The 15163-nt window shown below is 36.0% G+C and overlaps 1 protein-coding gene across 2 annotated transcripts; it reads right to left on the reverse strand.

Moving 5' to 3' along the window:
* Window positions 1-580: 580 nt before the first annotated feature.
* On the reverse strand, window positions 581-3105 carry LOC107642410 (uncharacterized). Of its 2 annotated transcripts, none has more exons than XM_016345752.3 (5): window positions 2764-3105; window positions 2284-2379; window positions 2155-2203; window positions 1822-1941; window positions 581-877 (listed from the first exon to the last, which is right to left on the reverse strand). In XM_016345752.3, the coding sequence occupies exons 1-4, from the start codon at window positions 3088-3090 to the stop codon at window positions 1853-1855; spliced, it is 561 nt and encodes a 186-aa protein (XP_016201238.1). In that variant the 5' UTR covers window positions 3091-3105; the 3' UTR covers window positions 581-877; window positions 1822-1852. The 2 variants fall into 2 exon arrangements, with proteins under 2 accessions (XP_016201238.1, XP_088344937.1); XM_088488811.1 differs by having other exon boundaries at window positions 782-874.
* Window positions 3106-15163: the final 12058 nt, after the last annotated feature.

A 15163-nucleotide genomic window follows, 5' to 3' on the forward strand; every position in this document is an offset into this window, starting at 1 on the left:
AATTGTTTAAATATATCATTTCAGTCAAGTTAAATGATAGTGACTTTCAACGATTTATGTAAATTCTTTGAATTAAGTTAAATAGTTAAAGTCTCAAATAATTTATTAATGTATTTTTCTCTAAGATAAATCTTGATGACGTTCCACAGTTTAATATAAAAACCTAATTCGTTGTTAACTATCACGATTTACATAATTTAGAACAAAAATAATTATTTATGTTTTAAGATATTTATATAAATAATATTGTTATGAGTTGTTTTATTCATGTCATTTACCCAAAACTCTCCTGCATGGCTGCATGCATATATAGGTCCATTATTAACTTTTAAGTGGTATATTAATTCAAATAAAAATTTTAATAAATTGTAGAAGGAAAAAGATTACTCAATCTAGACAATTGGAACCCGAAAGACAGATTTAGATTAGTTGTTTTTCAGTTTTTATGCAATCGAATTTGGTTTCCATTTACAAATAGTATTTGCGTGATGTGGATGAATTGTTGTGGAAAACATTATAAATGGAAGTCACTTAAATTTTAGTATTAAGATTCCGCTTCAAGCGACTTATTTAGAAATTGCAGCCACTTACTCACAAAATTCATTCAGATAAAAATATCTCAGTATTATTTACTCATTTTTTGCTTCAACAGAGAATGGAGTATTTTCTTTTTTTTTTTTAGAGAAAAATATAACACATACATAAGGACTAAGGACTAAGGAGTCATGCCCGTCGGAAAAGAAAAAAAAGAGACTAAGCCCAAAGGAGTAAGGAGTAGTGAGCCTGACAAAACGAAAAGCTAGAAAAATTAAAACAAAACCAAGGCGTATCCTTCTAGCCGCCACCATAATCCAGATTGCTGCTTTCTGTTCCTCTTCTAAGCATCAAAATTTAGGCAGTTTGATCAAGTTAGATATGAAGGGACGGACAGCTATGCAGAAATATCTCCCAGAACAAAGACTTGAAAGAATAGTGGGAACGTTCAACAATCTAAAAAAATCATGGGAGTGCAGCACTTTTGCTCCCAATGAGACATCTCCATTATTATTATTATTAGCAGGATAACTTTAAGTAAAATTCTTTAAATAGTTATATACAGTATTAGTATGTTATACCAAAAACACAAAAATGAGACAATTACATGTATTTTTATCAGAAAATAACCCATTCACATTGAAAACTCTACTAAGTTTTAACTGTTTTATTGCTGCATTCGATGCATATTGTTTTGGGTAGGAACTCATATATTGTTAGTTGAGAACTGTTAGATGATTTGACATGTTTGACTAAATTATCTAACGACTCTTAATTATCAACTTCATACAAAGACTACTACACGTGAGTCTTCACCATTGTTTTTTGCTAATTCTATTGCAGCACGCCAGTATCTTTCTCTTACTGCAAGTGCAAAATATAAGTTCGACTGTTTGCGGAATCCTTCCCTTTCCCCTTATAAGTTTTTATTTTTCCTGTTTGCTCTCTAATATAAAAAAGTAACTATATATATTTGTCCTTTTCCTTTTTAGCAGCTTCATCTTTACTTTTTCTTCTCTTATCATTACCTTTAAATGCTAATCACTAAAACTCAAAAAAACAAAAAGCAGATAATAAGATTATCACTATTGATCTTAATTAACTAGGCAAATTATCATGTTAAAAATACTTATGATGCTTGCTATCCCACCGAATATATCAATTGAATATGCACACAATTATTTAAGGCAAAATGCAATTATATGTTTCAAATCAAAGGGCAGAATGAAATGGATATATAGCAACCAGGCATAGACTCAGAAACCATGACCAGAAATTGATACTCACCTTAGAGAACTCAGAATCTATAAAATGACTGTTAATTTGACGAAATCCCATAACGGTTTCGAAGGGAGTCAATAGCCTTCTCAAACGACTGTGAAAGCTCGGTGATTGAAGTTTTGCATGCTGCAATTTTCGAATGAGAATTACTATCTGTTATATGTAAGCAGTATATGTATGTGTATGTGTATGTGTGAATAATTGACATCTGAATACGAATATGTTAAACCATAGACAATGAGGCAGGTAATTAACTCCAACTGCAGTTTAAATACATTATCAATTGAATTTTCATGAATCGGAATATAAGCACATGCAATTGAATTTTACTACGCATACCACGAGATGCGCTGGCCTGTGCCTCTGCCATGAACTCATCATAAGATGCCTGGACATAGACCTCGTTACGATTCTTAACAGTTTTTTCCAAATCACAGATCAAATAACGTTAGTCAAAGAGGTGAAAACCTTCATTGCCTCACGGCTTTCAGTGATCCGTTCGGATAACTTCTTGTACTCCTTTTCTGCTTCATCCATCACTTGGTGGCATGCTTGAGTCTGCATCTAAAATTTCAAAATAAAAACAGCAATGTGATTAATAATTACCCTACAGATCTATCACAAACTCTCAGAAATTTGTCACAGGTTTACCATTCTTTGATCAAATATGCCAGAGTATCTAACTGTTCTCTCAATTTCTGCTTATACTAGTTCCGAATGTTCTAGCTAGGCACCAATGTAAGCATTCTAATTCCATGTTAATCTGTTTAACTTCTAATAATATGTGAATAACATCACAGATCTTCAATTTCATTCATATTTCACATGGTCAGGTTCTCGAACAATTTTCAGCCGTTATGTTATAAATTGATTTCATCAACATGATTATACAGTATTAAAGAGAGTGAGATTATTAGAGAAAAGCGCGCGAAATTAAATAAGTAAAACCTTCAAGCGCTTGTGCAGACGCGAATGAGAAGCTTCAAGATCCTTGAGAATCTCGGAGTGAGAACGATCGCTTTGGCGCCGGATATCGTCCACGCCTGCGGACGCCATGGCCTTGAGGTCGGCGATGCTGCTCAGAGGCCTGTGGCTGAGAGGCGGAGAAGCGCCGGTGAGATCGACGGCAGCTCTCTTAGCGGCGGCCTTGGAGGTAGTAGCTGTTGGCCTGCTGAAAATCGCCGATTTCGGAGAATCGTTCGTCGGAGAAGCCACCGGCGACGGCGTTTTCAGAAAATCGGCCATCCTCAGCTTTGTCTTCTTTCCCTTCCTCATATTTCTCTCACTGAATTTTCGAATTTCAGATTGTGAGGTTTTAACTCTGCTCGCTGTCAGTATCTATATATCTGGCGGGCTTTTTAAATCTTGACGCAAAAATTTGAAATCACTATTTTTTTTTAAGTTTATTTTATAAAAATATCTTTATTATAATTATATTGAGTAAATTACCATTTGTATTCACGAAAGTTGAAAACGCTGACATATCTACCCATAGAAAAAAGAAATTATTATTTGTACCCATAAAAAATTGTTTTTACAGGCAAAATTATCCAAACCCTAAAAAATTATCTAAAATCCCTAAATTACCCTTATCTTCACCACCACACCACTTCCTTCACCCAATCACCTTTCTAACCCTAACCCTCTTCACCAGCCACCAGCCACCACCACTCTCTTCACCCAACCACCACCCCTCTTTTCCTTTCTAACACACTCTCATCATTACTTTCCACTCAGTCCCCACCGCTGCTCCAATGGCTCCTTGCCACACCCTCCTCTCTTTCATCCTCACAGTCATAGCAACACTTGCTGCCGCTTCCCCGGAGAAGAAGAGCACCTTCACGGTGCAAGTCCACCATGAAGCCAAGCCCTCCATTTTCCCAACCCACAAGCACTGGTACGAATCCTCTCTCGCTTTTATTATCAACCATGCCACTGCAGCTGAAACCACCACCACCGCCGTCCTTCACACTTACGACACTGTCTTTCACGGCTTCTCAGCAAAGCTCTCACCTTTAGAGGCCCAGAAGTTGGAATCTCTGTCCCACGTCGTCGCAATGATCCCAAAGCAGGTCCGCCAACTCCACACTACCCGCTCACCGCAGTTCTTGGGCCTCAAAACTGCCGACAGGGCCAGCCTCCTCAAGGAGACAGATTTCGGTTCAGATCTCGTCATTGGAGTCATTGACACCTGTCCTGACAGAGAGAGGGGGTTGGCGCTATTCCTCCCAACTGGAAAGGCAGCGGCGGTGGTGGTTCTACGACGCAGAAAGAGGTGAAGAGGGTTGGCTATAGCGGCGATAAGGTAGCGTGAAGAGGAGCGTCTCTGACGCGGTAGGCTCTGGTTTGAGGCCGATGGTGATGGTGGCGAGGAGAAGCTGGCGCAGTGCTCCTGGGCTGGCGGAGGTCTGCGACGTTGCTAGCGGAGAAGGGTGAACGATGATGAAGAGGGTGAGACGGTGGTTTGTGGTTGATGCTGAGATTGGGTGGCTGAGAAGATTGAGAGAGAGGAGGGATGAAGGAGATGATAGTGTGGAGAGAAGGGTAATTTAGGGATTTTAGATAATTTTTTAGGGTTTGAATAATTTTGCCTGTAAAAACAATTTTTTATGGGTACAAATGGTAATTTCTTTTTTTTTATGGATAGATATATCAGCGTTTTCAACTTTCGTAGGTACAAATAGTAGTTTACTCTAATTATATTATAATTAATATCTATTCTATCTATTCTATTCTATTATATAAAAATCAGATTTCTGCATTTAATGATGGAGTTGACGTGGCATGTCTCTGAAAGTGTTTTTTGATATATTTTTTAACTCATTAAATACAAGTTATTACGATAAATTAACTATATCAACTAATTGATTTGATTAAATATTTAAATATCATATATATTGATTATTTGGTCGTATTTTATAATTTATTTATTTTAATATTCTGTTAGTATTTTTTAATTTATTTTTGTTAATTTATTAAACCAAATTTATTGTGTACTAATTAATTAATTTGATTAATTTATTAGTCATTAAAATAATAAATCTATGAATAAAATAGACACCTTAGATATTTTTAACTAATAATTAAATCAAATCAAAGCAAAACATATATATTGATCTAAATTCAAATCATGTAAATTAAGGACTAAATTAAAATAAAATAATTTCTTACTTATTCAAGTTGAGTGCAATAAATACAAATTAATTTTGTTAGATAATCATAGTTGTTTGGTCTACTATATATGAGTTAAACCCCAAAGTGGTCCCTGAGATTCACGATTTGCACCAATTTAGTCCCTGACTTACCAATTGCACCAATGTTGTCCCTCCCCACATCTCCGGCCAAATTGACTGCCGCCGGCAGTGACATGGCGCTAAGATGCCATGCTGGCGTAGGTAACGGCTAGCTGAGGTGGCAATTGAAACTGTTTGACCCAATTTGGTCCCTTTACCTAGTTTTAACCCTATTTTCTAGCATGTCGCCGTTATCCCATTTCATCTTCTTGTCTCTGCCCAGCAACGTTCTTCTTGTCTCTGCCCAGCAATGTTCTTCTTGTCTCTGCCCAGCAACGTTCTTCTCATGCTTCCTTTTTGTTACTCGTGGAACTGAAGCGACAACCATGATTGGGTGTCGGAGCCAGGGTCAGGGAAGCTCTACACGATTGACGACGAGCTCGCGGAGTCGGACCAGACCGTCGCGGGTGCCAGAGCGCTGTGAATGCGGCTGCTGGCCCGTGCTTCGTTGATCCGGAACAAATACCAACCCAGATAAGCCCTTCTTCGGTTGTCCAAATTACAATGTGAGTTTTTGGTGAGAAAAATTATTTAGTGATTTTCTGTTCTTTACTTCTTATCATATCTCATATTCAGACTAGGGGCAAAACATGGTGTGGATTTTTTCTCTGGGCTGATGATGTAGAAGAAGAAGAGGAACATGAAGGAAGAGTGGATGCGACTGTAGTTGACAATGAGCAAGTGAGAGTCAATTTAGCCTGGAGGATTGAAAAATTGGAAGCTGAAGTGAGGACCCAAAAATGTTTGATACAATTGTTAGGTATAGTGGTGTTGTTCATTGTAGTTGTTGTATTGGTTATGAGTTTAAAGTTCTGACAATGTTATGTTGTATGTAATGTGTTCATGGATGAATGAAAGTAAGACTTGGTTTTTTATCTTCAGTTATATTATGCCCTGTTTTTTATAGACTAGTTATGTTAAAGAGAAATAATTACAGATCATCTGAGTAGCAAAGATAAACATATCTAAGTAGCAAACATTAACATGTTTGAGTTGCAAAAGGAACAAAAGAAGTGCCACAGCTAATATATCAAGGCTGGCAATACAAAACTTTTGACAAGCAAACCTACACAAAGCTACTATCTATTAACTGCCTTTAACAAAACAATCAAGTATTGTCCTAAACATCCTGATGTCAAAGTCATGAATTGTTCTTTTTTCTTGGTGCTCTGAAACCGGGAGTTGGAACGAACTTCATAAAATTGGCCAATCTGAAAGTTGTTGCCTCACTGGCTCCTAGCATTAGATCCATACGAATGGATTGAGGTGGTGGTGAGGTCCTCCTTTTGGTGGGCAACTTCTCTGGCCTTGATGGTGCAGGTGCAGTAGATCCTGGTATGTCCTACAGCAGGATAATAGCTCAACACATTAGTTCAGAAAACAACAAAAATATATTTTGCTATGTTGTGACATCAAGAACTGTATTACCTGTGATTCTTCATAGTTTGGTTATGATATCTCAATCTCCACAACAGGAGGTTTATCAACGAGTGCAGCAGCAGTATAAGGTTAAGGGCCAAGATCTGAAGCAGAAGTAGTAGTTTGTGGTTGAGGGCCAGCATGTGAAGCAGAAGCAGCAGTATGAGGTTCAGGGCCAGCCTCTGAAGCAGCCTTTGATTTGGCTTTATCTGCAGCAGCCTTTGCAGCTGCAACAGCAGCAGCTACTTCATCCAGTCTCTTCTTTGAGCACCCTTTCTTAGTATGCCCTTTTACCCCACAATACCTACATGTAAATGACTTCAAAACCCTTTTCAAACTTCCACTTGGTTTGGCTTTCTTGTTACCACTGTTCCCCTCATCAACATCTTTTCTCCTTTTCTTTGTCAGAGCTCCAGGCCTCCTCCTAATGTTAGGGGCCTGTGGCTGAGTGTACATGGATTTCTCCCACAATGATTGACCAGGAAGAGGGTTAATGTGATGGGCATAAGTGTTGTTGTATGCCTCCATAGTACACAGTTGGTGACAAAAGTCTTCTGGCCTCTTGTTTACCCTTGCAAGGGCAGTACAAGCATGAACACAAGGAATGCCTACAATTAGTAATACAAATGCAGAGTAAGACAATCACAGTCATCAAAGTACACAAGTATTAATAATTAAGTTAAAGAGATTGATAAAGTTTACCGGTCAGCATCCAGAATTGGCAAGTGCATAGTCTTTTTCCAAGATCCACGACCATGTTTGTTGGATGGCCATGAACCTCGAATTTTTCATAGTCTTCATCACCGGTCCAGATAGGCATCCAGTTTTTTTATTCTTTTCTGATTTTATCTAGGCGACTTTGAATTACAGGGGGGAGTATGCCAACATGATTAGCCAGTTTTACCTTATTCTTCGCAATAGTTCTCATGACAAACATTCTCACCTCCTTAAGTAATGTGATGATGGATTTGCTTCTGGCCTCTTTGATTATTGCATTGAAAACCTCACAGGAGTTGTTACAAATGTTGTCCAATTTTGGCCTATGGCTGAACTGGGACTTTGTCCATGACTCTCTAGGCCATTTGTTGAGATATGCCCAAGCCTCCTCGTTCACCCTTTTAATCTTGTTCAGATTATCAATGAAATCCTGGAATGTTGTTGATCTGGCACATTCCCAAAGCAGCCCCCTCAACTCAAGGTCCTTCCATTGTTTGTTGAAGTTCCTCCATAGGTGCCAAACGCAGAAACGGTGGTGAACTCTTGGCATCACCTCCTGGACAGCATGAATTAAACCCTGCAAGACATTGTGTTATAACCAAAAAGTGATGTACACACTTTTATCGTGCCACAGAATAGTCCCTAAGTTTACATTAATGACCCTAATATAGTCCCTGACTTTTGTCGTCTTGATACAATATAATCCCTTAATTAAGATGTAACATTATTCCCCTTATCTCTACTGCTACTTGGACATAATTAACTATGCATATTATCAATTCCCTTCATCTCTACTGCTACTTGGACATAATTAACTATGCATATTATCCACAAGCAACCTAATGCATATGAAAGGTAATTTGTAACAACCAATATTGAAAGCAACCTCATGCATAATTAATTGTGCATTTTTTCGACAAGAAACCTCATGCATATGTAACAACCAATATTGCAAGACAGTTCATTATAAATCCAGAGACTCATACATTGTTAAAGGCATATGAAAGGTAACATTACCTTCTGCATATCAGAAATAAAGCACCATCCGTTAGTCTTATAGTCTTGTAGTCCTCATCAGATTGTAGCTCATCCTCTGAATTAGGAGGAGTCTTCATCTCCTCTGAGTGCCAAGAATTAGCACCATCAGACTCTGAACCTGGGTCAAGTGCTTCATACAGATCAACAGTCCCTGGAGTTCCCACAAACCCCAAGTCCACCTCTCCATCTGACACATCCTCAACCAATGCATCATCTGGTTGCATTATGTTCTCTTTTGTCTTAGAAGTAGCATATGCACCTTTCTTAACTTCTTTTAGTTTCCTATTTCTCAGTTTGGATTTGGATATACTTGCATTGTCTTCACTGCTAGAACTGTCTTCTTGGATTGGCTTAAAGGAACTATCCTATGAACTATCATCATCACTGGAGTCATCATTTACAGTTAAGTCAACATGAAGAGCTTCATTGCCCTTATTAGCAGACCTTCTATATGTTCCAACAGCTTGAGATCTTGTAATTCTCTTATGTAAGAACCGGGGTTTGGACTTCATTTTTTATTTTTCTTTACCTTTTGCTGTGGAGCATGCCTTGGTAGTCTCTCTCAGCTTGGTTTTCAGGCTTGGATTGGGCTTTTGAATGGGCTTTTTAGTCAGTTTGGGTTTGGAGATGGATGTTGGGTTGGGCTTTGATTTAGAATTGGGCTTTAGAATGGGTTTGTCATGAGCCTTAGCAGGATTTGGATTGGGGGTTGTGTTATCATCAATGGGGTTTGGAATAGTGACAGGGATGGTTTCAGGGGGGGTTGGAATAGGATTGTTTTTGGGACTTGGGTTTGCATTTGGGATGGGATTTGGTTCTGTAGTTGGGTTTGACGTGTTGCCATCAGATTTGGGACCCTCACTAGTGTTCTTCTTGCTCACCAAGTCTCTCTCACAAGTATCATCAAGCCATACTACAACTTCCTTCCCTGCAATCACCTCTGGTGTGGACACCCCATGCTCAAAATACACATCAACAACTCCATCATTCTTCTGTGCAGCAAAACACATCTCTCTTAACTCACCATCACATGTAAGAGCTCTCAGTCCACCATCTAAGCTCCTCCCCGGAGGCAGCCACCAACACTGAATTATGTTATCATACCCAAGCTCCTTGTAATAGTTCCTTACAAAGAACACATTTAACGTGTCCTCATCTAAATCTCCTAAGCAAGTTCTGTTATCTGGTGAGTACACTGATATTCTATCATCATTTTTTTTAAATGTTCCCCCATGATGGAACATGATATCCATCAAAGTCTCCATCTGCATTATGCAAAAAACTAAATTCAGGAATCAAACAATCAGATTTCACACATGCAACCACAAAAATTGACATTCAATCACATACAAAACACCACAAACACCCATCAACTAACCCAACTAAAATTGCATAAAAAACAGAGCATGGAAAAAATTTCTCCACTACCCACAAAAACCCTAGCAGATATTTAAAAACTTTAAACTTTCATCACCCCTAAATCAAATTTTCAACAAACACAGACATTGATGCATATTTTTTTGTTGAAAAGAATTGTTTTTTGCGAGTTCAGACGTACCTGAGTTGTGCTCCCAATGAACTCCTTCTGCTTCCGTCAACGACAACGATTGCACAAAACTTTCACAGTGGCAGCGAACTCCACAGAACAAAACGTTTTCAACCTTCAACCCCTAATACAGTGCCCAGAACTCAGGGCTTCATGGTGCGTTATTTTGGTTTTCAGAAGACGAAGAGGAAGATGAAGTGATCATGCGTTATTTGGGTTTTGTTTCTAAACGTATATCAAACGACGTCGTTCCGTCCATCCATATTCTTAGCACCAAAAGTGATCCAGCGTGGCACCCAGCATGGCATCTCAGCGCCATGTCACTGCCGGCGGCAGTCAATTTGGCCGGAGATGTGGGGAGGGACGACATTGGTGCAATTTTAATAAAGTTGGGGACATCAATGGTGCAATTGGTAAGTCAGGGACTAAATTGGTGCAAATCGTGAATCTCAGGGACCATTTTAGGGTTTAACTCACTATATATAGATGGCCACACAAATTATAAGAATCGTGATTTTTATCGTTCTTGCTATTCCAACTCTTCTTTTCTTCTTTTTTTTTCATCATATATAATTTCTTTTATGTATATATGTACCCAAAATGAAAATATACGGAAGAGTGTTTTATTAATTGTTTGTTTGATGAATATATCTCAATTTAGGCATTGTACTACTGCGGTTAGAAGTTGACATGTAACAATTCAAAGTGGTCAATGTATTTTTTTTATAGTATTAGAAAGTAGAATATTTGTTAAAATTAATATTCTCATTGTAATGATTTTTTTTTCAATTGTTATATTTTTATGTCAGTTGTGTACATTTTTTGAAGGTATAAGATAATAAAATAGGTTGACTTTAATATTATTAGAAGCTAAATTTTTTGAAGGCACTAATTATGTTAAAACAATAATTTTGTAATAATAATGTGATTTACATATTAATTTTTTCGAGTAAATTCACTTCAAAATGTAGAAATTATACTCAATTACGCTAAAATTTTAAAGGTAATATATAATTTGACAATAAAATTAACATTCATTAAGAAAATATATTTATTTATGCTTATTTCCTAATTATAAATAATAACAAGACTTATGAGAAAATATTAATATCAACATCCTTATTAATTAAATCATAATATTAGGTAGTTGATAGTTTCATAGATGGAAATTATTAAGTAATTACTAATTAAAAATAGGTGTTATAATTATTACAAGATATTTTTTAATTCAAATTAAAAAAATTAATTATCTCTTTTTTAGTTTTAAATATTATCTTCTAATGTAATGAAAAAGTAAAAATAACAATAATCACTCGCATAATTGAAAAAGATAATCTTAATATATGCATGACAATATATATATTAAGAATTATTATATATGATATATAATATTTTTTTTGTTTCTGTAATGATTATCTAGATAATTGTTTGGCATGAACAGATTGATGGTTCAGCCATGTATATCCTAGCTCAAAAATTAAAGCGTTGTCGGCATAAGATTGTCAGATGGCAGCAAGAACACAGATCTAATTCGAAGGTGGAGATTGATTTACAACAATCAGAATTAGAGGAACTTCGTTTAGCAGGAATTCATGGAGGCGACATTATTTCAGAAATAGATGACAAACTTGAAAAAGCATTACAAAATGAGGAATCTTATTGGAAAGATAAGTCTAGAGTCAAGTGGCTCAAATCTGGTGATGAGAATACAACTTTCTTCCATCAGAAATTTAGAAATCGAACCCGAAGGAATAGAATTTGGCAACTAACTGGCAGTGACGGTGAAGTGGCTACTTCAAATGCTGGTATTGCTTCTGTGACTGAATCTTATTTCAATGACATCTTTTCCTCCACTTGTCATGAGAACCCTGAACCTCTGTTTACTGATTTTGAACCTAAGGTTACAGCTCACATGAATCGTAGGTTTCAAAGACCAGTGACTATAGAGGAAGTGAAACGCACAACATTTAGCATTCATCCTCAACGTGCTCCAAGAGATGATGGTATGACAGAAAATTTTTTTAAAGCTTCTGGAACATACTTAGTGGTGATATGTTTCGAGCAGTTAAGAGCTTCTTTTCAGGGGGCAGAATCTTGAAGGGTTTTAACCACACTCAGATCTGTTTTGTTTCCAAGATTTCTGATGCTAAAGATATGACTCAGGTAAGACCAATAAGCCTATCTTCAGTCTTTTACAAGATTATCTCCAAAGTATTTGTACATAGGCTTTAGGGTATGATGAATAGACTAATTAGCCCTACACAGAGTGCTTTTATTAAAGGCAGATTAATCTCTGATAATATCCTAATTGCTCACGAGTGTATGCATTACTTGAAGAACAAAAAAAGGGAACTCGAAAATGAAATGGTGCTAAAATTAGATATGAGTAAGGCATATGATAGGGTGGAATGACACTTTCTTTGGTTTATATTGGAGAAGTTTGGTTTTGACTCCCGGTGGATCATGTGGATTCGAGAATTAGTGACAACTGTTTCTTATTCTGTTAATGTGGAAGAACAACCTTATGGTTTCTTCAAACCAAACAGAGGTATTCGACAAGGAAATCCTCTATCCCCCTATCTTTTTCTTTTCTGTGCATAAGGTCTCTCCTTCTTGCTACACAAGGCAGAACAAAACAGACTAATTTAGGGTCTTCAGATACATAGGCGATGTCCCAAGGTCAACCACCTCCTGTTTGCTGATGATTCCATCTTATTCTGTAAGTCTAATCCTGAAGCATGTTCAAATATCATGCACTTATTGAATTCTTATGAAAGCATCAGTGGCCAGAGGGTAAATCTTAATAAATCTGCTGTATTCTTTAGCCACAACACTCGCTCTACTACTCGTACACTACTAGTTAACTCTATGAATATTAATCATATTGGGGCTCAGGATAAATACCTTGGTTTGCCTTCTACAGTCTCTAAATCGAAAAAAGGCTTCTTTTAGTACGATCAAAGAAAATGTTTGGAAAAGAATCCAAGGGTAGAAGCGCAATCTTCTTTCGTCAGGTAGTAGACACGTATTGCTTAAGGCAGTGGGAGAAGCTATTCCTATTTATACATTGTCTTGCTTCAAGTTGTCTGATGGTTTAATTTCGGAAATTCACTATCTACTTTCTCAGTTCTGGTGGGGACAAAAAGGTTCTGAAAGGCGGATGGCTTAGATTAGCTAGGACACTATGACTCGCCCACGAAAAGAAGGAGGCCTTGGATTTAAAGATCTTATAATCCAAAATATGATGCTTTTAGGCAAACAGTTTTGGCGACTTGTAACACATCATACTTTCTTATTATCCAAAATCCTAAGAGGTAAATACTTTAGCAATGGTAATGCTATAACGGCAGAAATTGGAGTCTTACCTTTTTGTGGATGGAGGAGCATACTGGAAGGCCGAAAGATTGTTGAAAAAGGTCTTAATTGGGATGTGGGTACTGGTGAGAATATCCGAACCTTTGAGGATCCTTGGCTGCCTCCTCCGTATCTTTTAATGATTTCTGACATGCCAAATAGACAGGCTATTTCTGAGTTGGTTCCAAGAGTTAAAGATCTAATTACTGAAGATAGGAATTGGAATCAGAATCTCATTCAAGAATTATTTCCCCAAGACGTTGCAAACTGAATTTTGTCAGTTAAAATTCAGCAGAGTAGGGACAAATTGCAATGGGATTTGAACAAATCCAAGCAATATGATACAGCTTCAGGTTACAGAATTGGCTATTTATTTTACCATCCACCTCTGGAGCTTTGCCCTGATTATATGCAGTAGAAAAAGCCGTGGATTGATCTATGAAAGTTGAACTTGCCTCACAAAATTAAGCTATTTATCTGGAAAGCTCTCCATGGCTGACTTCCGGTGCTTGCTTAGATTCATCACCGCATCCAATCTATATCACCAATATGCCCCTGTTGTCATGAAGCAACGGAAACAGTCACTCATTGTTTGATCGATTGCTCTAGAATTAAAGATGTTTGGTCTCATAGTTATCTTCGTGACTATCTTCCCCCTCAGAGTTCTAACGACTTTTGGACATGGTGGACTGCATCAACAGAGATACTTATCCCATTAAAGAATGCTGACCGTAATCATCAATTGCTTGCCATCATTTGCTGGAACTATTGGAAAGCTCGCAACCAGTTGATTTTTGAAGGTTCTACTTCTATGCCGTTTGTCATTCTAGCAAGCTCTGTCAAGTTGCTCCGTAAAATCTAAAGAACTCTCAGTTTAGGTCGTCATCTCCATGAGGCAAGCTCTTAGTTGTATTCAATTTGATTTATCATTCTTTCTTCTTTAAGATTTTTCTTCGTTTTTCAACCACGCACCGTTGGAATACCTTCAGTGTAATGTTTTTGGGAAATCCCCACCTTTTATTATGATGTCCTACTTTTGGACATCGTTATATTTCATTTTTTAATAATTAATGAAATATAACCTACTATCTTTGGAAAAAAAAGATTATCTATATAATTTATTGAACAATTTTTCATCTTAATATTTAATAAATTTAGCATACAAAATAAATAACTTAAGTTATCATCTAGGACAATAAGTATAATAGTACAAATATTTATTTATTTATTAGTAGTAAGAAAATCTGTAAATAGTATAAATTGATATTTTTTTTAGTATAAAAACAACAATAAAAGTTACTAATTAAGTTAATTACATAATAGAAAAATTATGAAGAATTTCTTAAATAATAATAAAAAAATAAGATCACTATTTTCACATATTACAAAGTTTATGAAAAAAATTTTGGATAATAAATCAATTCTCAATAAATTATACATTAATTCTGTAAAAAAAAAAATCAATACATTAGATATTATTATTTACGTATTAATATAATATATAATATCGATTATTAAGTTTAAAATTAATTTTTAACCTAATTTTTGGTAATTAAAATTTAAATGATTAAAATTATTAAATGATAAATATTTTGCATGTAACCAATTTATTTTTTTATCGAAATTAAAAAAGATGAGTTGTTAATCAATTATAAATTTAAATTTAAATTTGAGTAAAAAAAATATTTTAAATTTTATCTCACTAACCATAATTAATTTTAAGATAAGAAATTACTTTGTACATCATATATATTGTAGGATAGTATGGTCATTTGCTATTTTTCTAATGATAAATATTATCAAATAAAATAGTGTAAGAAATTAGAAGAAAATGTATTCACAAGTTTAGAAAATATTAATTTATTTTTCAATAGAATAAATTATATATTGAATAACAAAAGTTGCTATTAGTTTCTCTTAACACTAACTAATACTTAACCATGGTGTTTTGGTACACCATGTTACCAATAAATATTAAGTA

Source organism: Arachis ipaensis, chromosome B5, assembly GCF_059453495.1.
Source record: "Arachis ipaensis isolate K30076 ecotype BB chromosome B5, ASM5945349v1, whole genome shotgun sequence".
NCBI classification, from domain to species: Eukaryota; Viridiplantae; Streptophyta; class Magnoliopsida; order Fabales; family Fabaceae; genus Arachis; species Arachis ipaensis.